Genomic DNA, 25,212 nt, shown 5'->3' on the forward strand with positions numbered 1-25,212 from the left:
ATTGAAATGCAAAAGAAACTGGTATAGAAATGCATATTCAAATACAAAGATATATAAACTGGCAGAATACAGCACTGTGGTCAGCAACGTGTATTCTGTGTTCGCATAGTTTGCAGTTATGTGAACTGGTGAAAAACTGTAAATGTGTTGCTGTAGTGGCATAACCACTGCTGGTTTCTTTCAAAGTGAGGAAACCAGCACCCCTATTCCCATAGGGACCAAGCCTAATACCTGTGCAACAGCAGCCACTGGTGGGTTTCTATATAACTGGTTCAGAAGCCTGATGATACATTTATTTAAGCATCAAAGAACAAAGAGGCCCCCTTTAGGATCTGAAACCAAAGTTTCCAGGGTGTATATTTGCACAAGGAAAAAAAAAATTCCCGGATTTCCTGGTTAAAAATACACTTTCTCCTGGGTGGAAACATAGTTTATTCCTGTTAATTGACAGTATATTTTCTCTTGGAACTGTATAACTTATCAATCGTTTGAATGGTTATGGTTTTATACATGGGCGTAGAATTTCCCGGTGCTTTAGAAAACGAAACACCTTTTGGAAAGAAGTTTGATGTTCAGTAACATGTACGCTGCATATTTTCGTATTACGAAAGTATAAATTTGAATTCCATAAAACAATGTTACTTTCCGAAGCATTGAAATTGAGATTGCGATGCGTATTTGGAAGCCACTCATAGCTCATGTCACGTGATCTCGCCAGCCGATGACGGTGGATATTCAGCGCTTCGGACACGTGGTGTAGTCAGCCAATAGCAACATCACTTAAGTAGCGCGAACACACGAACAGGAAAAGTTAATGGTTTAAATTAATATATATGATGTTGCTACAAGAAAAACAAAGCTTTCACATATAATATTGGTCTCTAACGCCAATACGCTGCAAGAGAAGCTAAGCTTTCACATATAATGTTGGTCTTTTATGCACATATTACATTTTAAGATGTATCACAAATATGCCAGTAAAATTTTTAATAACGACATAAAAGTGTGATCTTCTGGGCTATAAATTATTCTACATGGCTCGTCATCACAGAGCTGATTTTTAAATGAGTCCCAGATTCCCAGTGAAGTAGGCATCGGCCTGATATTAAACTTTTCAATGTGTTTTCGGGATGTAAATTTCCTTGGGTGCCAGTACTTTATCATCTCATGTCTGGTTCTTAGTTATGGCATAATGCCATACGTGCTAGAAGATGAAAACATACACTTGAAATGCAGTGAACAGTCTAAACTAGCCAATAGTTTGAAATTAAACCCTTTGTTTCAAATATATTGACTGCCTCAGCGGAAAAATATTAATAAAGGACAATTTCTTCACCAAACCGATAAAAATAACTTCATTGTTCTGCATGGCAATTAATGCTTGACTGTCAGAAAGGTGGAAATAAAATAAAATCTGAAACTAATAACGTATTTTAGCCTTCCGCAATTATGTGCATGTATTTTAATTCACATGATAGCTCCTTTTAATTCACATGATAGCTCCCGGCCAAAGAAATCAATTTTGTTTTCATTTGACGTGAGTGCAGTAGACAAAGAGGAAACAGCAAAATCGCTAAATGTAAACACGGGTCACGTGTACACTACCCGCTTCCCTATTATAACTCAGACTGCTCTACGCATCATCAGACCCGTATCTACGATATTTCCGAACTGGGGCAATAGTAGATAATGGCGTCCCTCAAGCATTTGAGATAGGCCGTCAAAAATTTAATGTTCATTTTGTAGCGCACATCTTTCTGAAGACTCTGATACATAAAACATACGTGTCCGAGGAATTGTAAGACATGTTACTTGATCTCTAGTGTGCAAAAGTGCAGCACCACACCTCTCCACACAGCATTCTTCTATCGCACGTCACTGTATTTTGGTCTGTGGAATTAAAACGTGTATATTTTGTACTGGAAGCCATCAAACTATACTCAGGACAGTGGAAATTAAAATTTCCTATGGTGCCCCTCCTGCTTCCAGTTTGCCGGTAAAAAAAACTCTTCAGAAAAATTGCACTCTTTATTCCCTATTAGCTAACAACTTGCTGCTTTGTGCGACATAAAATTAAGTATAGGATACATAAAACCAGTAAAGACATGAGACAAGCAAGATAACTCACATTTCTTCAATCCTTAGCTCCTAGATTTGTTTTCTCTCTAATCTTGCTATCGCTACAGCTTTACATGGCGTGCTTTCCTTTCTGTGAAAGGATCTGTTACCTCAAAGTTCGTCAAACGTTTTGCTACATGAAAAATCGAAATGTCGCTGTCTAATACTGAGAAAGCTGTAATTACAAATAGGCCCAAGACTGGTGTGGTTTCTTGACCTGATTACCTATATTTTGTCACTGTCTGCGAGATAAAATAGGGCTTTATAATACTGCAGCAATTGTAACACACGCCAACTAAACGAGACTGTTTTGGCAGAAATGGTCATTTTTATAACACGGCAGAATATAATTCACAAAGTACCAATATCAAATGTGTATTAGGCCTACCACAAGCAAAAAGCTTTATGTTAGGAAATAGTTTTACACTTCATTCATACACTCCAGTTTCTCAAGGATGAGATTGAAAAGAAGTAGTGCTAAATTTTTATATAAATTTGGAATAGTCATATTCTTCCATAATTTAAGTGATGTCACCGTTTCTTCTCCTTCCTCGTTCTAACAAACAATGTTGTCATCACTAATTCTGTATCTATTCCTGCCAGTGTCAAAGCTTATTCGCCGGTTAACTTGACTAACTCTGCCAGAACCACCAATTTAGTTATCCCGCGATTATTCTCAGGTTAGGCGTTATTACATGTTCGTACAATGCGTTTTCCGTGCTACTTCCAGAATAGACCTTAAAGTGGCTGTTATCCGGAGACTGTACAACTGGCCCTTGCTAGTATATCGATCTGGCCAAAAATTTTCTGTCAAAATTTCATTTTCTTGGACACACCGAGAAGATAATACGTAATATCTCTTACCTGTTAGTCATTTATTCGTGTCTCTGGTAGTCTGAATCAGTGGATTTCTCTGGTAATCATAACAACACTCATCATTCGCAAACCCAATCAACCACATAATCAGACAGTGGTTGGCTTTCTTTCGTTCAGCTATACTCTGCTCAGCTCGTATAGCCCCTTTTGTCTGCAGAAAAGTTTATTTCTAGATGTGACGAGGATTCCACTGACAGACATTACGTACACTATGCACGCATTCACAAATCAACTTATGATGCATTCAGAAATCAACTTAGAATGTGTTCAAAAACTGACAGGGACACGTTTCAAAGTCATACGAATAATCGATAGACCAACGTGCGTGGATGCTAGGCGCTTTGTGAAACAAGGTTTTTTCCTCAAGAATATGAATTCATGTGCTCATGGAAGGGATATTTTGAGAGAAAGCAAATTGCAGCTGCTCTATAAATCAGTGATAAGAATATGCAAGGAACAGAAATTCCCTCAAAGTCCTCTAAACTGGAGGCACCTGGGAAGAGGAAGTGCCTTTAAAAGAGGGTTACAAAACTACCTTTTCCTGGGAGGTGTGATTCATTGTAAAATATATGCACATTATTCTAGGCAGGCAAATCACACTCCCAAGTTCAAATTTCCATAGTAGCCGACCTATTTTGGAGTAGTAAGTCATCCTTGTAAGTCATGATAAAGTTTGGATTCTGCTATAATCCATTTCCAACTGCAACTCATTAATGAAAGACCAAGATACTGTACCCCAGCAATGCCATTTTCTTGGGGAATTAGCAAGGACAAGTTTTGACAATATTGTTTGACTTTATGAAAGATGGACGAATGCAGGACAGTTTAAAATAAAAGCTGGCCGGATGATACCATCAGCAGCAGTATGCCAATTTCGATCGACAGAGAAAAAAGAATAGCACTGCCAGGTATTCAAAAGGTTACATTCCTAACTGTCTCCTGTTATTCAAATAAAAAAAAACCTCAGACTGCCAAGAAGATATGAATCAATATTATTATGAAATGGTTTGATGACTATGCTTCAAAACTTAAGTACTCAACTGTTATATAAAGTGCCCAAAAAGGCAACAAAGAAAAGACATTTGCTGGCAAGAGAAACTTAAGATATGGTCTAAAAGTAACTTAAAGAGCAGAATTATTAAAACTTGAGTCACAAAACAAGCCAAAGAATTTGGGCATAAAGTTTTCAGGCTGCCCCTCTAATACTGCCATTTCAGTGCAACAGAATTCATTTGGGCTCAGGTTAGACAACATTATTATGTAAGAGGGAAAAAAAAGTTGACTGAATAGGAACACCAGAAGACAGGCAAAAAGTAATGAAACATGATACGAGTGGTACAGAGAGCATGGAAGAATTAATGGATGTAAAAACTATATCAAAGCCTCGATAAGCTTTGTCACTACGAGTAGCAACACCAATAGGTTCCACTAACTGAATTAAGTGGCATTTTCGCACTGATTAGTGTATAGCACACTTTGAGGGAGATCTTACTTTCATTAAATATTGATTCAGGATTTATATCTATCGGTTTCTCCTTCCTGTTGCGAGATAAAAACATTGTTTTCAGAAGCTCTTACAAGAAACACAATGCAAACAAGAATTTTGAAGGATTTGTCCCCAATATAGGTACTTTGGTAGTTGATGGGAAAAAAAAAATCACAGTATTGCTACAAGATCAAAAGTTTCTGGTATGTGTTGCAATAAGTTTGAAGCCATTTACAAATAAGAAAATTTATTCTGTTTCAAGAAAATTATCATAATTATTGCCCTAATCAACACGGATAGATATTTGACATGCTGACACACTAGAGAGCTAAATTGTATGTAAATTTGTGACCTTTTACTTGATTTTTGTTGAAAATATGGGTTTAAAGCAATTTTCTACCCCCATTCCAAAGGGCAATACACTGGGGCAGTTGCCTGCAGACAGTACTTGACGTGATGCTGCAACTTTTGGCCTTAAACAACTGGTGCCAACTGCTTTAAATCTGACAGTAAGTGGCATTCACAATTTGCAATAATTTCCTTGTTTACATGTTTGCAGCTTGGTTTTTATTTTGTATTCCGAGTGAATTATGTCTACTGCACTTCCATAATAAATATTGTCTCGCTATTAAGGGATATCTTCAAGAATGACGTACTACAGGCACACTCCAGTTATTGTCAAGTATTTAAGCAGTTTATATAACATTAATACAGTTAGATTCTCACCTGAAGTATTCAGACGTATTTGTACACCCCTTTTTATGGCACACAACAATTAAATATGAATCATGCCGACAGGTTAGGAGTCACTAATCAAATACTTAATTGTTATAAACAGCTGAGAGTAGACCTAGCTGCTGCTCAAATGTCACTTCTAAGAGGCAATGTGTGAGACTGTCTGACTGCTGCTTGAACCAAACCACTCTCCACAATCTAGCAAATCTCACTCAAGCTATGGCCTCAATATATCCTGGTCATGACTAAATCGTGAAACCACTGCTACAAAACATCCAAAGAATCTGATGGTATTCAAAATTATCTGAACAGACGTAAATAAAATATCAGAACAGTAGTATATGCACCCTCGGTGACATAAAAGAACTCCCTTCACTGTTCAACTGGCACTGAATCTGAAAACCATACACAGCCAAAGCAGGATGAACTAAAATCAGAGGTAATGAATCACTTCCGTGAAGCAGATAGGTGTGTGGTAATGACAGATGTATTCCGGGTGGCAAAATCTGGGTCTCATCAGTAGCTACAGCAGCTATGATGTCCACGATCTTAGCTGAAAGAGCATGTTGGTAACACCAGTGACATGCAAGCTTGGCAGACTAAGATGTCTTTACAGCTGATTCGTATAGTTAATAACCTAATGTGTTTTGATTACAGGAGAAATAAGTATTGATTTTAATGTAATAATCTTAACATACTTGGTCCCAGAATGCTATCAAACAACTTTTGGAAAAATCTTTCACTTCAAGTGCAAATACACAAATATGATGGACGCAGTAATAAAACCAGCAGTTAAGGTCGGGGCAGAGGGGAAGTGCAAGTACAGATGGGTATCGTTTCCACCTTTAACTCTCATCCTACACTTTGGCCTGAACTTGTTGAACCAAAGTCTCCAAACTATTGCAAAACCTGTGCCACAATAAGGGGAATATCAATGCCCTATACTGATAATGTTAAATTTAACATATTTATATCCAGTTGTATGACTAACTACACAAGGTACTAACACAATACTTTGTCAGGATATATATCTTATACATTCATGATCTATCAAAAATCTAATTTTGTTAGGTATCAAAATGTGATTTTTTCATGAAGAATTTAAAAAATAAAAAAAAATATTATGCTCAAATTATGAGTGCTATCTCAACATAAGCATAATACCAGTGATGGTAATAGGTAAAAATTTCACAGCTGTTGCTTATGTAGTTCCTGTGATAATGGGGAACATTTGCAAAAATGCAATTTTCAGAAATCACACTAACTATTGAATGAAAGAGCCTAAATCCTAAAACTTTCCAGCTTTGTAATCTTCTTCTTGAGACCCAACCAGAAGTCATCTCTCTCTCTCTCTCTCTCTCTGATCTTGCTGCTGCTCTTGTCTTTTTGACTAATTTATGCCTTGGAGACACTCCGCCTATCCAGTTCTTGTAAGATTGCTTCTGTGCTATGACCACACTTAATTCCAAGTCTCTTCAGAATATTTATTCTGCCTTTATCTCAATCACTGAAGGAGACTAGAGCATCAGTGACTCCCCAATCTTTTAGTGTTTTCCAGCCCACAAATACATTTTTGGGCAACCTGATCCATACATCATCACTGACACACTCATTTCCATTTTTTTTTTCCTTTGAGGGATTTTTTCAGAAGATTTGGATGTGCTAGACCTCTATATACTAGCTTTACTACTGCTCCAACACTTTACAGGACAGTCTTTCTATGGGTATATATGGTTCCTTCTGCTTAAGCTTTGCAGTATTTACACTAGTCAATTAAACCCAAGTTGTGTAGTGGCTAAGAGAAACGTTGCGCATACTGCTTTCCTATTCCTTTGAGGTTGTTTCTATTCCTTCTAGCGGCTTGGCCACAGTAATAACTTAGCTGGTTGATTGTTTCGCCAAACTATTTCCAAATTCAAGCTTTCTGCTATGAAAATTCTACCCGATTTTACAGTCTGATACCCATTTATTTCTACATGGCAAACACATACTAACTTTTGCAATTTTAAGCCGTCATAGGGCCTGTTGTCAATAATTGACTGGAATCACTATCACCAATGAATTTAGCACAGCGAACCCCATACTGTACTTGAGAGCACTGTAAGATCTGCAAAGCAGGAGCACTTTCCATTTCTCCACAAGATCCATCATATGTCTTCGGACAACAGTCTTCATGTATCTGTTTGTTTTCATTATTGGTACTCACTTTTGTTCATCCACAGCAATGTTTTGATAATACTTCAACATCAAGCACCTACCACATATCAATGCTTATAGCAGCTGCACATGAATTTTTAGACTGAAGGCCACTTTCCTGCCATGATCCAGCAAATTTAGTCATTTTCTACACTTGCTTCCACAGTTGGAGATTTCACTGCTTATACTGCAATTACTTCTGTTTCCCCTAAAGCATCTGTGTATCCTGAAACATAAGTAGGGGGCATGACACATTCATAAGACCACACAAAGCTTTTCCAGCCCAAGGGCCTTGATGATGCATCTCATCGCAAAAAGGTTACTGTTTATATATTTTCCAGATGTGCAAAGTTATTTCTTAGTCTCACAACTTTAACAAGAAACTTTCAAACTAAGAATTAAACAATTTCTTTTGAAGACATTCCCAGAAATTATTATCTCTAAACCACACAAATTACAGCTTGCAGTTTGACTAAACAATGTTTTTAGTACCTTGAAACCTAATATTAAACAGATATCACTGGCACTGGTTTCTCTGTACATTTCATTTCTGTTCAGAAGCTGCTTCTTGCAAGCACTTGGCAGCAAAGAATTTTGTCCAGTGTTGCTTGCCCTAACCTCTTTCTCTGGTTGTTAACTTATAACCGGGCGTGTTCTGTAGAATCTATTTCTGTTATCTTTTCTCTTCTTAAATATTCCCTTTCGTGGTGTCATATTAAAGAGAGAAACTCAACTCAAGGTGTAATGCACTTTACAAAGTTTCGATGATACCATGCATTATACCACAAACAGGAAGTGGTATCACAGCAGCCAATGTAGTCAATCTATGCAGCACAACATTTACCCTAAATCAACATAAATCAACTCCCATAGAACAAATAGTCCCAGAGATATCTCTTAACTGAACAAGTGCTCATGGGACCTGTAGAAACTACATGTGCAGTAAATTGTTTCAATATAATTTAAATTACTTAGTAATCCAAAAAACAACAAAATATGCATCAGTTCAGTAACTGTTACTTCCTAAGATACTGCCTGGGCAGCACCTGTGGTAGAAACATCCTTGTAACAACAGTGTGCACTTAACAAGTCACTGACTGAGTCATACAACACCACAGAAATCTTACTGCCATTTCGAAAGTTTGGACAGGAGAATCAAACGAACCATTTCAATGTAACACCAACCCTTTGCGCCATTAGTACATCTATTGCTGCATTATTACTGCCTATTCATAAGTGTATATATTTTTCAATATGGAGCTATTATGAATACTTTATGAGTGGTTTACATATGAAAACTGTTAGTCCTATAACAGATTCATGCATGTCACAATCGATAGATAGAAATATTTTGTTAGAATAGGAAAAACTCTTGAGAAGTACTTCTATGTATGTGGTTACCACATAAAAGAAAGGTTAAGGGCACATAGTGAGTGCACTGAGAAGAATGGCTAGGGCAATCACTAACCTTTAGACTGTCAACAGGAAGTGAGGCTAAATTATCTGCAATTTCACTGCAAATAAGGATTGGAGTAATGCCTATTCAGCTTACTACAGCGTAGAATGTGTGTGCAATGCTCTATGGGGTTTGGATATGAGAGGAAGAATTATTAGAGCAATTTATATGCTGAACCCACTTGCACAATATTAATCAACACCACTGCTACCACAGCTCAATGCATCATTGCCTCCAACCCACCGTTTCATTAGACTTGTAAAAATGCACGAATCAATATCTCCTTTGGAATTTAATCGTGTTACAAGAAGGTTATTGGCCTTAGTCGCATAGCCTGTGCTTGGATCTTACAACTAATCTCTAAATTTAAACCAGTGTCAATGCTGAGTCCAATAACAAAAAGACTTTTGTTAATAATAGTAGTAGTAGTAATAATAATAATAATAATAATGACTTAAGTTTTCCAATATTTCCATCTTAAGGACTGGAGGTAGCGGTTGTTAAGATAATTATTGTAAATATTTTAGCATACAACCCCTAATATTAGTAACACAATCCACAGCTACACATTGCAGAAGTCAAGCTCCCATCATCTGTCGTCAGAGTTAATACCAGGTAAAACGCACTTCAAAAGCAGTCAGGGTCAAAATACAAAAACAACTGTTTTTGGATATGAAGTCCTAGTCTTACTTTAAAAAGTCAACACCAGATTCCTGCTCCGCTCAGCCATGTTTCTGCACAACCTCCAAAGTATTGCTTCCATAAGGTAGTGAACGCCAGCCACATCAGGCCATTGGATTAATATTTCAAGTTTCTCAAGAGGGTTGAGTTTCTTTTATTATCCATTTATATATCACTAAGTTCTCTTCTATGTTTCAGGGGGTGACTAGTCTCATGTTTTGCAACATCTGATCCGCTGTAGTTTTCCAGTCTTAATGCACCCTACATCTTGTCAAACTTAAGTTAGATAATGTATTTAAGACACAAAATGTGAGAATGGTAATGGCTTCTTCAAGAGTTTAATATCTTTTTAAGATTGGTGTAAGTACTATAAATGCAAACTACCTGGCACAGATAGATAATACGATGTCCCTCCACACCCTTTGTAACATCTTTCGAATGTTCTGAAATGGTTAACGGCTCAATGCAGTGTATCAGACCTGTAAATACATTTACAAACTAGTAGAGCATGGAGAAGCAGCTGATGTGACCGATGCTTACCATCTTACAGAAGCAACGATTTGGAGGATGTGCGGTAACATGGATGAGCAGAGTGGGGAATCCAGTGTTACCATTTTTAAAGTAAGATGAGGACTTCTATGCCCAAATAATTTTCTTTCTTTTATATTTTGACACAGTACTTTCGATGTGCATTTTATGCAGGATTAAATTGTACAGCCTAATGATGGGAACTTTACTCCCGAAATGCATTGCCATGGATTATGTTCCTAATATTGTTGAATTTATGTTAAATATTTGTAACAAATAACTGCAGTGTTGAAAGTATGAGCAAACTTACTAGCCTAGTTAAAAAATAAACTTATTTTTAGATTGCATAATCTGAACTAATAATTTGCTGTTTGAAGAAATTAACTATCATTCCATTCTGTTTTGAAGCAATTCTTTAATAAATAATTGATTCCGTGTACTGCTTTCCCACTTGTTCTAACAGGTGTTGCCATGTGTTATCGTACTGAGAAGGCCCTCATTCTACAGATAGGTTTGCTCATTGATTGAGTTGGTATCTTAAGAGACATTCATTCAAAGCTGGAAATATCCATTACGAAATATTGTGAGGAAGGGGTTTGCTAGGCTGTTAATATGTTATTGTAGATAAATATATAAAAGGCACTGACAGCGACTAACTTTGCAAACTTCTTCATATGTGAAAGAAATGCTAGAAGGCTCCATTACCTACAGGATCCCTGAAATTTAAATTTATTAACATTTATTACAAATTTACGGACTGCTTTTGAATCTATATATGCCTCTATAATATGTCATAATAGAGGGAAACATTCCAAATGGGAAAAATATATCTAAAAACAAAGATGATGTGACTTACCAAACGAAAGCGCTGGCACGTCGATAGACACACAAACAAACACAAACACACACACAAAATTCAAGCTTTCGCAACAAACTGTTGCCTCATCAGGAAAGAGGGAAGGAGAGGTAAGGACGAAAGGATGCCCTGAAATGAGATCCATCCTTCATGAAATCCTCCCCACTCCACCAAGAGTGTCTTTCCGCCGTCCACCTAACCTTCGTAACCTCTTAGTTCATCCCTATGAAATCCCCAAACCACCTTCCCTACCCTCTGGCTCCTACCCTTGTAACCGCCCCCGGTGTAAAACCTGTCCCATGCACCCTCCCACCACCACCTACTCCAGTCCTGTAACCCGGAAGGTGTACACGACAAAGGCAGAGCCACGTGTGAAAGCACCCACGTGATTTACCAACTGACCTGCCTTCACTGTGACGCATTCTATGTGGGAATGACCAGCAACAAACTGTCCATTCGCATGAATGGACACAGGCAGTGTTTGTTGGTAATGAGGATCACCCTGTGGCTAAACATGCCTTGGTGCACGGCCAGCACATCTTGGCACAGTGTTACACCGTCCGGGTTATCTGGATACTTCCCACTAACACCAACCTATCTGAACTCTGGAGATGGGAACTTGCTCTTCAATATATCCTCTCTTCCCGTTATCCACCAGGCCTCAATCTCCGCTAATTTCAAGTTGCCGCCACTCATACCTCACTTGTCATTCAACAACATCTTTGCCTCTGCACTTCCACCTCGACTGACATCTCTGCCCAAACTCTTTGTCTTTAAATATGTCTGCTTGTGTGTGTGTGTGTGGGGGGGGGGGGGCGCGAGAGAGAGAGAGTGTATACCCGTCCTTTTTCCCCCCCTAAGGTAAGTCTTTCCGCTCCCGGGATTGGAATGACTCCTTACCCTCCCCCTTAAAACCCACATCCTTTCGTCCTTCCCTCCTTCCTGATGAGGCAACAGTTTGTTGCGAAAGCTTGAATTTTGTGTGTATGTTTGTGTCGACCTGCCAGCACTTTCATTTGGTAAGTCACATCATCTTTGTTTTTAGATATATCTATAATATGTCATTTAGAGATAGCAAATCATTCAATGCCTAAGTAAATTACATGACCAATCATGAATCTTCTAAATGGTAACACTAACTTGCCATTATAGTAACAGCTACAGAAGAAGGGTGTTACATCAACCGTCAATTTTGTTGCTCCCTAGTCTACCTGATATAACATCAAAATTTTGGTTCCTGATTTGTCACATCTTTGCATTCATGCGGAAAAGTAGTGTTAGTACTGGTGACTCATCTGACCCGCCAATCATTTACCTTTTACTCGTCCTGTGTACAGGTGTTCCTGTTACGGATATTTAGAGCATTCTGGTACTTATGTCAAACAATGTTAATGATATCACCCAAATATAGACCTACATTGTGGTGCCAGACTGATGTGCCACCCACACAGCGATTAATTCATAACTGTCACCAAATTAATTATTTTAACAACATTCAAGGCAGAACATGCCATTGCTAGAATATGGCTGGACCCTGGAGGCAAGCAAACAAAGTAAGAAAAATGAAATGGAACAGGCATATGACAAAACCAGTGTGTGAAGGGCAAGCCACATAACTTCATATCAGAAGCATAAAGATACATCTGATTAAAAAGGTGTTCATTCGCTACCCACATACTATCCTCCCACTGGCAACCTCCAGCCTGAGAAATATTGGCAACATCACCTCTATACTGCAAGCATGTGTAATTAGTAAATAAATCTTTCTGGAAGTGCAGATTACATTGAAATGTGAGTTTAGTTGATAGGAAAAGAAACTAAGCTACAGCAGCTACCCAGGGAACACTCAGTGACTGTAGAATACATACATCTCACAGCACACTGTACAAAACTGGCCAAATTCAGTCTCCATATCACTTCACTCCCCCCCCCCCCCCACCCCATCAACCATGGACCTTGCCGTTGGTGGGGAGGCTTGCGTGCCTCAGCGATACAGATAGCCGTACCGTAGGTGCAACCACAACGGAGTGGTATCTGTTGAGAGGCCAGACAGACAAATGTCTGATTCCTGAAGAGGGGCAGCAGACTTTTCAGTAGTTGCAGGGGCAACTGTCTGGATGATTGACTGATCTGGCCTTGTAACACTAACCAAAACGGCCTTGCTGTGCTGGTACTGCGAACGGCTGAAAGCAAGGGGAAACTACAGCCGTAATTTTTCCAGAGGGCATGCAGCTTTACTGTATTGTTAAATGATGATGGCGTCCTATTGGGTAAAATATTCCGGAGGTAAAATAGTCCCCCATTCGGATCTCCGGGCGGGGACTACTCAGGAGGACGTCGTTATCAGGAGAAAGAAAACTGGCGTTCTACAGATCGGAGCGTGGAATGTCAGATCCATTAATCGGGCAGGTAGGTTAGAAAATTTGAAAAGGTAAATGGATAGGTTAAAGTTAGATATAGTGGGAATTAATGAAGTTCGGTGGCAGGAGGAACAAGACTTTTGGTCAGGCGAATACAGGGTTATAAATACAAAATCAAAACGGGGGAATGCAGGAGTAGGTTTAATAATGAATAAAAAAATAGGAGTGCAGGTAAGCTACTACAAACAGCATAGTGAACGCATTATTGTGGCCAAGATAGATACGAAGCCCACGCCTACCACAGTAGTACAAGTTTATATGCCAACTAGCTCTGCAGATGACAAAGAAATTGAAAAAATGTATGATGAAATAAAAGAAATTATTCAGATAGTGAAGGGAGATGAAAATTTAATAGTCATGGGTGACTGGAATTCAGTAGTAGGAAAAGGAAGGGAAGTAAACATAGTAGGTGAATATGGGTTGGGGCTAAGAAATGAAAGAGGAAGCAGTCTGGTAGAATTTTGCACAGAGCACAACGTAATGATAGCTAACACTTGGTTCAAGAATCATAAAAGAAGGTTGTATACATGGAAGAAGCCTGGAGATGCTGACAGGTTTCAGATGGATTATATAATGGTAAGACAGAGATTTAGGAACCAGGTTTTAAATTGTAAGAGGTTTCCAGGGGCAGATGTGGACTCTGACCACAATCTATTGGTTATGAACTGTAGATAAAAACTGAAGAAACTGCAAATAGGTGGGAATTTAAGGAGATGGGACCTAGATAAACAGATTAAACCAGAGGTTGTACAGAGTTTCAGGGAGAGTATAATGGAAAATTTGACAGGAATTGGGGAAAGAAATACAGTAGAAGAAGAATGGGTACCTTTGAGGGATGAAGTAGTGAAGGCAGCGGAGGATAAAGTAGGTAAAAAGACAAGGGCTAGTAGAAATCCTTGGGTAACAGAAGAAATATTGAATTTAATTGATCAAAGGAGAAAATATAAAAATGCAGTAAATGAAGCAGGCAAAAAGGAATACAAGTGTCTCAAAAAAATGAGATCGACAGGAAGTGCAAAATGGCTAAGCAGGGATGGCTAGAGGACAAATGTAAGGATGTAGAGGCTTGTCTCACCAGGGGTAAGATAGATACTGCCTACAGGAAAATTAAAGAGACCTTTGGAGATAAGAGAACCACTTATACGAATATCAAGAGCTCAGATGGAAACCCAGTTCTAAGCAAAGAAGGGAAAGCAGAAAGGTGGAACGGGTATATAGAGGGTCTATACAAGGGCGATGTACTTGAGGACAATATTATGGAAATGGAAGAGGATGAAGATGAAATGGGAGATAACATACTGCGTGAAGAGTTTGACAGAGCACTGAGAGACCTGAGTCGAAACAAGGCCCTGAGAGTAACCAACATTCCATTAGAACTACTGACAGCCTTGGGAGAGACAGTCCTGATAAACCTCTACCATCTGGTTAGCAAGATATATGAGAAAGGCGAAATACCCTCAGACTTCAAGAAGAATATAATAATTCCAATTCCAAAGAAAGCAGGTGTTGACAGATGTGAAAATTACCGAACTATCAGTTTAATAAGTCACAGCTGCAAAATACTAACGCGAATTCTTTACATAGGAGTGGAAAAACTGATAGAAGCCAACCTTGGGGAAGATCAATTTGGATTCCGTTGAAATATAGGAACACGTGAGGCAATATTGACCCTACGACGTATCTTAGAAGCTAGATTAAGGAAAGGCAAACCTACGTTTCTAGCATTTGTAGACTTAGAGAAAGCTTTTGACAATGTTGACTGGAATACTCTCTTTCAAATTCTGAAGGTGGCAGGAGTAAAATACAGGGAGCGAAAGGCTGTTTACAACTTCTACAGAAAGCAGATGGCAGTAATAAGAGTCGAGGGACATGAAAGGGAAGCAGTGGTTGGGAAGGGAATGAGACAGTGTTGTAGCCTCTCCCCGATGTTATTCAATCTGTATATTGAGCAAGCAGTGAAGGAAACAAAAGAAAAATTCGGAGTAGGTATGAAAATCCATGGAGAAGAAACAAAAACTTTGAGGTTCGCCGATGACATTGTAATTCTGTCAGAGACAGCAAAGGACTTGGAAGAGCAGTTGAACGGAATGGATAGCATCTTGAAAGGAGGGTATAAGATGAACATCAACAAAAGCAAAACGAGGATAATGGAATGTAGTCGAATTAAGTCGGAAGATGCTGAGGGTATTAGATTAGGAAGTGAGACACTTAAAGTAGTAAAGGAGTTTTGCTATTTGGGCAGCAAAATAACTGATGATGGTCGAAGTAGAGAGGATATAAAATGTAGACTGGCAATGGGAAGGAAAGAGTTTCTGAAAAAGAGAAATTTGTTAACATCGAGTATAGATTTAAATGTCAGGAAGTCGTTTCTGAAAGTATTTGTATGGAGTGTAGCCATGTATGGAAGTGAAACGTGGACGATAAATAGTTTGGACAAGAAGAGAATAGAAGCTTTTGAAATGTGGTGCTACAGAAGAATGCTGAAGATTAGATGGGTAGATCACATAACTAATGAGGAGGTATTGAATAGGATTGGGGAGAAGAGGAGCTTGTGGCACAACTTGACTAGAAGAAGGGATCGGTTGGTAGGACATGTTCTGAGACATCGAGGGATCACCAATTTAGTATTGGAGGGCAGCGTGGAGGGAGACCAAGAGATGAATACACTAAGCAGATTCAGAAGGATGTAGGCTGCAGTAGGTACTGGGAGATGAAGCAGCTTGCACAGGATCGAGTAGCATGGAGAGTTGCATCAAACCAGTCTCAGGACTGAAGACAACAACAACAACAACAACAACAACAACATCACTTCACTTTATTTCCGTATAACCTGTTTTGACTCCATGGAAATGGAGAAAAGTGAGAGTGAATCTGCACAGTTTTGTATGAGTAAATGACAAATATGTCTAGTTTTGATGGCCTACATTGCCTTTTTATCATTCGATAAATTGAATTTTACAGTTACTGCAATCCTACTGATTTTTGTAATCTTAACTATTTTTTTTCGAACAAATTGCACATTTTGTTCTAATACTGGCTTCAGTAGCTGACCCAATTGCTCCTATTCATTATTGTGGAAAACACTGTGTGTGTTCATCACTTTCAACAAGCTTCAGAAACATCCCTTGCACTCTTAATCACTTCTCATGATTAGTGCCGCTGAAACTGTTCTGCTACACACTTAACCTTCTGTTAGTCACACGCACCTCAAAGGGGCGTGAATTTGCACTGGAGAGCAGAACTCCAGCAGATGAAGTCTGTATCAGTTTGAGAACTGTAGCAGACCCAATCCCTATTCTTAGCCAATGACTATGTGTTCAGTTTCAAAAGCAATAAAGTTTATAGTTTATACGAAGTTTGTTTCCCACTTTATCCATGGGTCAACAAAGCACCCAGACACCTAGGCATTATACCGAGCGAGGTGGCGCAGTGGTTAGCACACTGGACTCGCATTCGGGAGGACGACGGTTCAATCCCGTCTCCGGCCATCCTGATTTAGGTTTTCCGTGATTTCCCTAAATCGTTTCAGGCAAATGCCGGGATGGTTCCTTTGAAAGGGCACGGCCGATTTCCTTCCCAATCCTTCCCTAACCCGAGCTTGCGCTCCGTCTCTAATGACCTCGTTGTCGACGGGACGTTAAACACTAACCACCACCACCACCTAGGCATTATTATTACGTGTAAAATACTGATACAGCACCTCACAGATACAGCATTGGCCCCGATATAAACTCTGAAGTAAATCATATTTTCCTTCATACAATCGTACACAAGGACAAGTTAAACTAGAACAAAGATGATATATGCAAACCATCAGATGCAACCTGATACCTGTCTCGACTAGATCTGGGAAAATTGTTTTATGAGTAACAAAAATATTGCATCTATTCACACTAAACTTTCACAGAGTGAAAAATTACTTCAAACTAACCACAAAAATGGGATACTTAGATTTCATTTAAAACTATCATAAAATGCGATTCTGATGTGTGATATACACACAGTAATGCTTATAATTTTATAACCACAACACAAGAATGAATTCTATTGCTAAGCTTCATGTAAAACTGTCAATCCAACTCTGTGACTTTATGCAACCACAGCATACTAACCTTTGGAATATTTTTGCTATCTTTAACATCAGCCTCCAAAGGGTTCTTCTCTGTCTTAATGTTTGCCATATTATCTGCACTGCTTTGCAATTCTTCCTTGACTTCTACTACCTCTGGTTCTGCTTGACTTTTTGTATTCTGTTCAGTGTTTACAGATTCCTCTTGCATTTCAGCATCTTCATTTTCATTTTCTTGCTTTTCTTCTTGTGTTTCTGAGCAAGAAATGTCACCTGCCTCTTCTGTTGATGTGTCAGCAATTGATGTGTCTGGAATCTCTGTGAACAGATGCAGTTATCATAGTCCTTTTGGAGACACTGCATTCATGAAGCTACTTCTTTTCCAATAAATTGATCACTTTCTAGATCGGAATGCCTTTAACTATTACTGGCTTCAATCATATACAACCATACACTGAGCTAGACTAAGCTAATTTGTAAGTAATCCAGCAAGTCTACAAACACAAAACATTCAATTCTGAATACAAACTACTGGTTTGCCTTTCAAATGATAACTGATTTATGCACATGAGTAACTCGTGTAAAACATCTAGAATTATTAAACTTTGCATTGCTGACTACCACAATCTAATGGGCAAATAAACCACTTAACAGCAGATGTAAATTTATCAAAAGGCCGACACAAGGTAATTACTACGATTATACATTCCATGACATATATGCAACATACAAAAATGCAATTCTAACTACGGCATCTGCCCGAAGTTGGTAATATAGGGTGTCGCAGCCTAGAGAAGCAATAACAGCAACAAAATTTTCGTGCTCTAAATTTCCCACGTATAAGCTATGGGTCACTGTATGAAAAGCAAAACAGTAAACATCAGCGAATCCATGGAAGCCAACAAGGGATATTAATATTCCCCACGAATTAAATGTGTAAATAAGGTGCAAGATAGACCTATGCTCCCACATGGCTGTATGACGAAACAGACTAACATTCAGTCTCAGCACTGCCATGCGAGTGTGTTAAAATGCCCAATCCGTACGCACTGCTACAATATCGTGAGAGATTTCACACAAAAAAACAAATACCAATCACAAATCCACACTAACACCAAATGAAAAATTTCTTTTCGGAATGAACACAATCTCCAGAAAGATATGTTAAGTAAACGCAGATCACGCATTTTACAAAATGACAGATCATTTCTCTAATTTAAAATATGCAAACCGTATGCCAACGATACTAGTACTGCTGCTTTGCAACAAATGGTCGCCGATCATAAAATCAAAATAGTTCCCGGCATCATGTGCCGTAGCTACATACGACATTAAACCCAATTTCTTGTAACTCCAGCACACTCCACCTGAACACACTCTTTACATACTACAAAACCTACAACTAATTATTTAACACCGTCAATTAACAACCATTCCTAATTATCACATAATATTATTTGACATTGTATCTTATTGCAAAACATGGAAAATAAATAATACACTAACACTGGTTACTTTGCTAAATGACACATATTCACGATCGTTGTCTAAGCAGAAATGGATATTAAAGCTGCTTCAAAACAATACTATACCTTGTCCAGTCTCTTGGCGCAAAGCGTCTTTCAACCTGTCGACTAGCACTGCCTTCACACCCTTTGTGTCTAACCCCCGGGCAGCCAACTCTGCCCTCAGTTCTACCACTTTCATTTTCCCAGGATCCATCAGTTCACTCATTTTCACTTCAAAACAAATACAGTCGAAGGAATTTCGCACAAGTTTGTCCTAGAATAAACGCAACAAATCTTAAATGCAGCACTACTGCAATGGCGTCGTACACACACTTTTTTGTAATCGGTGTTGTGATTGGTCGGTAGAGAGCGTAAACACACAACTTGGAATTAGGGAACCAACCACGGGCTACGTCTTTTCACGAAATAAACGCATTCATTGATCATTTCCTACCGCGGAGACCTCTCATTGGCTGACACAAGTATACAAAGAATATAAGGCTATAGATGGGACTACGTACAACCATTAGAGAATACAACAAAGAATATAAAGAAATTGGCAATAATGACACAGGGCACCTCGTACGTTTAGTAATATTGTCAGCCGTCCGTATACTGACAGTCCGAAGGCGTGTGTTTGCGCATTGTCAATACTAAGAATACTGACTAGCAAAACTGATGGGCCTCAAAATATCCTCAACATATACTGAAGATGTAAGGTCAAAAAATGACGGTTATATAATCTTCTCCATTCTGATGTTGACAGATCTACATAAACCGTCTACACGTCGAATGTGTTTGTCACCACAATGTCTCTTTCATCGTGTACAATCGCAGACATAGCTGAATACAAAGGCATGCACAAAAATTTACGGAAAGAATGCATGTACGCACAGGCGTTGTGTCCACAAGTTGTGTCATTGCGCAAGCAGACTGTTATGGATCCCCTACTTTTGCTTGGGAGCTTCTGCTGCGTTCAATGTGATGAAAAGGTGACAGAAAAAAACCAACTGTAAATGAGGAAGTACCTAACTAACAGAGGTGCAAGAAGCACAACGTGACGGCAATGTTTTGTTTGCAAATTTTAGAAGGAGGTCACAACGAGATTCTAGATTTTCTGCTTAAACTGTTTGCTTCGTATTTCAAAACAAAGCATTTTAGCGATTATTCTTTCAGTAGAGGAATATTTAAGGGCGGTTCTTGGTCATATGAAAGTTAACTAACTTTCAATAAGTAATTAGTATTTTATTTTATGATTACCTGACATCGTCAGTGGAAGCAGGAGGCGATCTGTTATTTTGAAAGTCTAGTGTCCTTTTACAACACTTTATTGCTACATCGCAAGTATTGTTACATAGGTAACCGGTTTCAGTTAGTTCAATGATCATCTTCATATCCATAATAGTTCTCTGATTATGAATCTGAACATGGCCATTGAAATGGCTGAAGTTGGTTCTCTGTGTAACAAAACTTGTCATCTACGCAATAAGGATACTAAACACTCTAGTATTTTGTTTTATGAAAAAAGTTGTTTTCACAACTTTAATCATGAAATATTATATGTGGATAAACATCTTCAGTCTCGAAAACTCTGGAAATTGCATAGACGCCAGAATCCACAAGAACAGAGTTTGCATTTTCAAAATAATGTACTTTTTATATCATCAGTGTTCTTCGTTTCTACGTATTTCTGGTACCATAGTTTGTTGGGGAGCTACGCTTACCCCATATTTCTCACTTGCGCTGTAACGTCGCCATAGCTTGAATATTTGCCTGCAGCTCTCATACACACTTTTCGTGAATTCCTGACTTATTCTCCTGTGTTTTCCTACTTCGAAACTTACGGTCTTTACAGGAACATTATCAGAGAATTTTTAACAATTAGTTGATGCTCAGGGCATCACATCTCAAATTTTTAAATAATCTGTAGAATCACCATTCTCCACGATTTTTCTTTGTGTTTAATCATCTAAAATTTAAGTGTGCTTACTTGGTCGTCACTGACATTATTGCACATAAATTACGCAACAACATAACTTCAACACATTATCCAGTGAAATGCACATGGGCCCCAGCTGTATGTTATCCGCTAAAATGTGTCAAGAGCCCCAACCAAGACTGATCGATTTCTTATTGGGTGATTTAAAGTCTCCCATATTTTTTTCGTTTCGTTCAAAACAGAAGCTGGCTTCTTAGTATTTTGTTCCTGCTACAAACTGCAAATTGACATTTGGCGAGTGGGGAATAGGGCATGTTGTGGGAAGAGGTGGGAGGGGGGGGGGGGTGCGAGGGACTAATGGACTCCGCCTCCATTTACTGTAATTAAGCAGTAAAAACAAAAGAAACCGACGTTATGAGCTCCACGAGCCTCTGGTTACCGACTTCCTTTTCCAAATAGGAGTAAAAGGCAACCACTGCCATGGGCCATCAACTACACTGTCTCTCATTTTTGAAAGAGTCACAATCAAAATAGTGCAACAAAACACAGACAGTGACAGTACAGCTCAGCAACAAAGCAGGCGATAATGCACTCGACACTGACTTATGGTACACTGCACAATTGGTGATGAACATAAGCAAATCACTATGTCACAAAGTCTCCCAACTCCTGTCGACTGTTACTGAATAGAAATAGGGAGTCCGTGCGCTAAGTCATCATTTCCACATATAAATTACGACTTGTGTGTGGCAGATTAAAACTGTGTGCCGGACTGAGACTCGAACTCGGGACCATTGCTAGGAGACGAGGTACTGGCAGAAGTAAAGCTGTGAGGACAGAGCGTGAGTCGTGCTCGGGTAACTCAGTTGGTAGAGCACTTGCCCGTGATTCGCAAAGGTCCTGAGTTTGAGTCTCAGTCCGGCACACAGTTTTAAACTGTCAGGAAGTTTCGTTACTATATTTGTTTATGTTATATATAAAACAGAAATTGGTTTTGTTGCACAATGTTCTATGGTCATTTGTTCCTACCTACAAATACATGTATGAGCTGCTTGATTTAAAAGGATTCTAAGCATACTGTTCGAATTCAGATTTATTTTAGCTCACATTCATTATTCATACTTTCTTGCATTTAATGGGACACCCCATGTCAGCAGTTTTTAATGGAATTGGTATTCAAATTTGTTACATCTTGTCACAGAGTGACGTAAATATACATACACACATTAATACTTGTTCCTAGATCATTAACATGACATTTCATAATGATGTGGAACATGTCACTTTAAAAAGTTTCTTTCCACAAAATGAATAACAATCTTTTCACAGTTACTACTTCATGTCTAAAAATTCATCTATTGAGCAGAAGAAGTTGTCATACAGAAATTCTTTTAATTTGCTTTTGAATGATGGTTGGCTATCTGACAGACTTTTAATGTTATTTGGCAAATGACCAAAGACTTTTGTGGCAGCATACTTCACCCCTTTCTGTGCCAGAGTCAGTTTTAATAGTGAAGATTGCCTGTTCTTACAGTGTTGTTTCTATGCACTTCACTGTTATTTTTTAATTGGGATAGGTTATTAATAACAAATTTCATAAATGAATGTATGTATTGTAGGTACTGTGAACATCCCGAGTTCTTTAAATAAACGTCTGCAAGATGATCTTGGCTGGATTCCAGCTATTATTCTGATTACACACTTTTGTGCAATGAATAATTTTTCTCTTATTGATGAACTACCTCAAAAAATGATGCCATATGAAAGCAGTGAATGAAAACAGACATATTAGGCTAATTTAATGGTATGTTTATCACCAAAATTTGCAATAATCCTAATAGCATAAGTAGCTGAACCTAACAGTTTCAGCAGATCATCAATTTGCTTCTTCCAATTCAATTTCTCATCAATGCACACACCTAGAAATTTTGAATATTTTGCCTTAGCAACAGATTTCTGTTCATAATCTATATTTATGAATGGGGTTATGCCATTTACTGTACAGAATTGTACATACTGTGTTTTCTCAAAATTTAGTGAGAGTCCATTTGCAGAGAACCACTTAATAATTTTATGAATGACATTGTCTACAATTTCCTCAGCTGATTGCTGCTTGTTGGTTGTGATTATTATACTTGTATCACCAGTAAAAAGAATTAGCTTTTCATTTTCATGTATATAGAGTGGCAAGTCATTAACATATATTAAGAACAACGAGGCACCCAAAACTGAACCCTGTAGGACACCACTCTTGCAGCCTTACTAGTTAGAGGACTCTGCTGGTTTTTGCAGACTATCTGTATTGTTAAGTTCAACCTTCTGCATTCTTCAAGTTAAATATGAATTAAACCATTAGTGCACTGTCCCACTTGTACCGCAAAACTTAAGGGGCTCCCGAAAGGCTCAAAATCATGAAAAGTTCAATTTTTACTTTTTTGCGTTTTCTGAATCTGCAGACTATTACCTTTTAATAGATATATAATTTATTCAATTCCGACGACTACAACTATTTTTAAATTTTTTTTGAAATGTGTTCTACATGGGCGTGACCCACTGTGGCGCTGTTAAACTGCTGTCAAATGGTGTTATTATTAACGTCCGTGTTCATCAGGTACATTTTAGTGATGTGAGATAAAGTATAAAACCTATTTTCAGAGACTTAGCAGCACCTGAACTGTTGAAAAAGTGTATTCACGGAAAAACTCAAAACCCCAATGAAAGTGTAAATAGTGTTATATGGTCGAGAATCCCCAAGACTGCATTTGTTGGAATAGAAACACTTCACTTTGGTGTGTATGATGCTGTTGCGACTTTCAATGATGGCAACATTGTAAGGTGCAAGGTATTTATAAATATGAGAATGAAGATAGGTTCTAACATGGTATGAGCGATGCTTGCTTTAGACAAGGAACGCCTTCGGGCTGCAGACAGGGCTGTAAAGAGTCTAGAAATACAAGCAAAAGTAAACAGGAGGAGGAACAAGAGGAAGCTGGAGGAGGAGTTTGCAGAGGATGAAGATAATCCATCCTATGGACCTGGAATGCACTAAAAAGTTAATCCAATCTTTGTCGCTCGATTCCCAAAACTTTTATTTTCTCATACTAATTACATGTTTTCTAAGGATCTTCCAAACATATTTGTTTCAAACTTTCAGTAAATGTTACACAGTACGTTCTGCATAATTTAACACAGCCTTTTTCCAAAAAACTGTATATTTTTGAATATATAAATAAAAAATTGCAAAAAAATGTTGTGAATTTTCATTACAATTGAAAAAAAAATCATCTTTAATAACTGAACTAAAATTTGGTAAAATCCCTGTGTCAAGTTGTAGCCCATATTCCAATAAATAATCTGTAAAAAGTTCAACTTCCTACCTCAAATACTTTGTGAGGAAAGATGTAATTTATAAGCGTTATTTTAACATTGCAAGTATAGGGCGTTCCGGAGCCCCTTAAGCTTCTCTCGAAGAATTTCATGAGTCACACAATCAAAAGCCCCAATGGGTGATGTTTGTTTATTCAATGCATTTAATATTTGATCAGTGATAGCTCATATAGCATTTTCTGTCGAAAAGCCTTTATGAAAGCCAAATTGACATTTTGTTAGTATTTCATTTTTACAAATATGTGATGCTACTTTTGAATACATCACTTTTTCCAGAATTTTGGATAAAGCTGGCAGAAATAAGACTGGGCGGTAGTTGTTAGCATCAGACCTACCCCCTTTCTTATGCAATGGTTTAACAACAGTATATTTCAATCTATCTGAAAAATGCCCAGTTTCAGTGAGTTACTACATATGTGGCTGAGAATCCTACTTATCTTTTGGAAACAAACTTTTGGTACTCTGTTGGAAATGCCATCAATTACAGGTGAGATTTTACTTTTGAGTGAATATATTTTTTTCCTAATTTCAGTAGGAGAGGTAGTTTGAATTTCAGCTTTATCAAATTCCATGGGTATTGCCTTTTCCACGTACTGCCTTTCATTTTCTAATGAATAACTCCATCCTATTTTCTCTACAACACTTAAAAAGGTTATTAAAAAAGTTTTCTACTTCTGACTTCTTGTTAACAAAGTTTTCATTGAGTTTGATAGAAATTCAGTCTTCCTGTGCTCTCAGTTGCCCTGTTTGCCTTTTAACAATACTCCAAATTGTTTTAATTTTATTATCAGATGTGCTAATCTCAGACATAATTCACATACTTCTGGACTTTTTAATAACTTTTCTTAATACAGTGCAGTAGTTTATATAATGTGTCACTCCTCCTAGCTATGAGGTACATTTCCCTTTTCTGTTTGCAAGATATTTTTATTCCCTTAGATGGCTTCTTACAATTAC

The 25,212-nt window shown here is 38.1% G+C and overlaps 1 protein-coding gene across 1 annotated transcript in view; it reads right to left on the reverse strand.

Annotated features, from left to right (window-relative positions):
• LOC126236908 (heterogeneous nuclear ribonucleoprotein U-like protein 1) overlaps positions 1-19,281 on the reverse strand; it is a 132,789-nt gene extending 113,508 nt beyond the window's left edge. The window contains exons 1-2 of the mRNA XM_049946556.1: positions 19,014-19,281; positions 17,465-17,739 (exon numbers count right to left, since the gene is read on the reverse strand). Coding sequence (XP_049802513.1) covers positions 17,465-17,739; positions 19,014-19,155 — 417 coding nt within the window. The 5' untranslated portion in view covers positions 19,156-19,281. The remainder of the gene's footprint in view (positions 1-17,464; positions 17,740-19,013) is intronic.
• Between the last annotated feature and the right edge of the window lie 5,931 nt (positions 19,282-25,212).

This window comes from Schistocerca nitens, chromosome 2 (assembly GCF_023898315.1).
Source record: "Schistocerca nitens isolate TAMUIC-IGC-003100 chromosome 2, iqSchNite1.1, whole genome shotgun sequence".
Lineage (NCBI taxonomy): Eukaryota > Metazoa > Arthropoda > Insecta > Orthoptera > Acrididae > Schistocerca > Schistocerca nitens.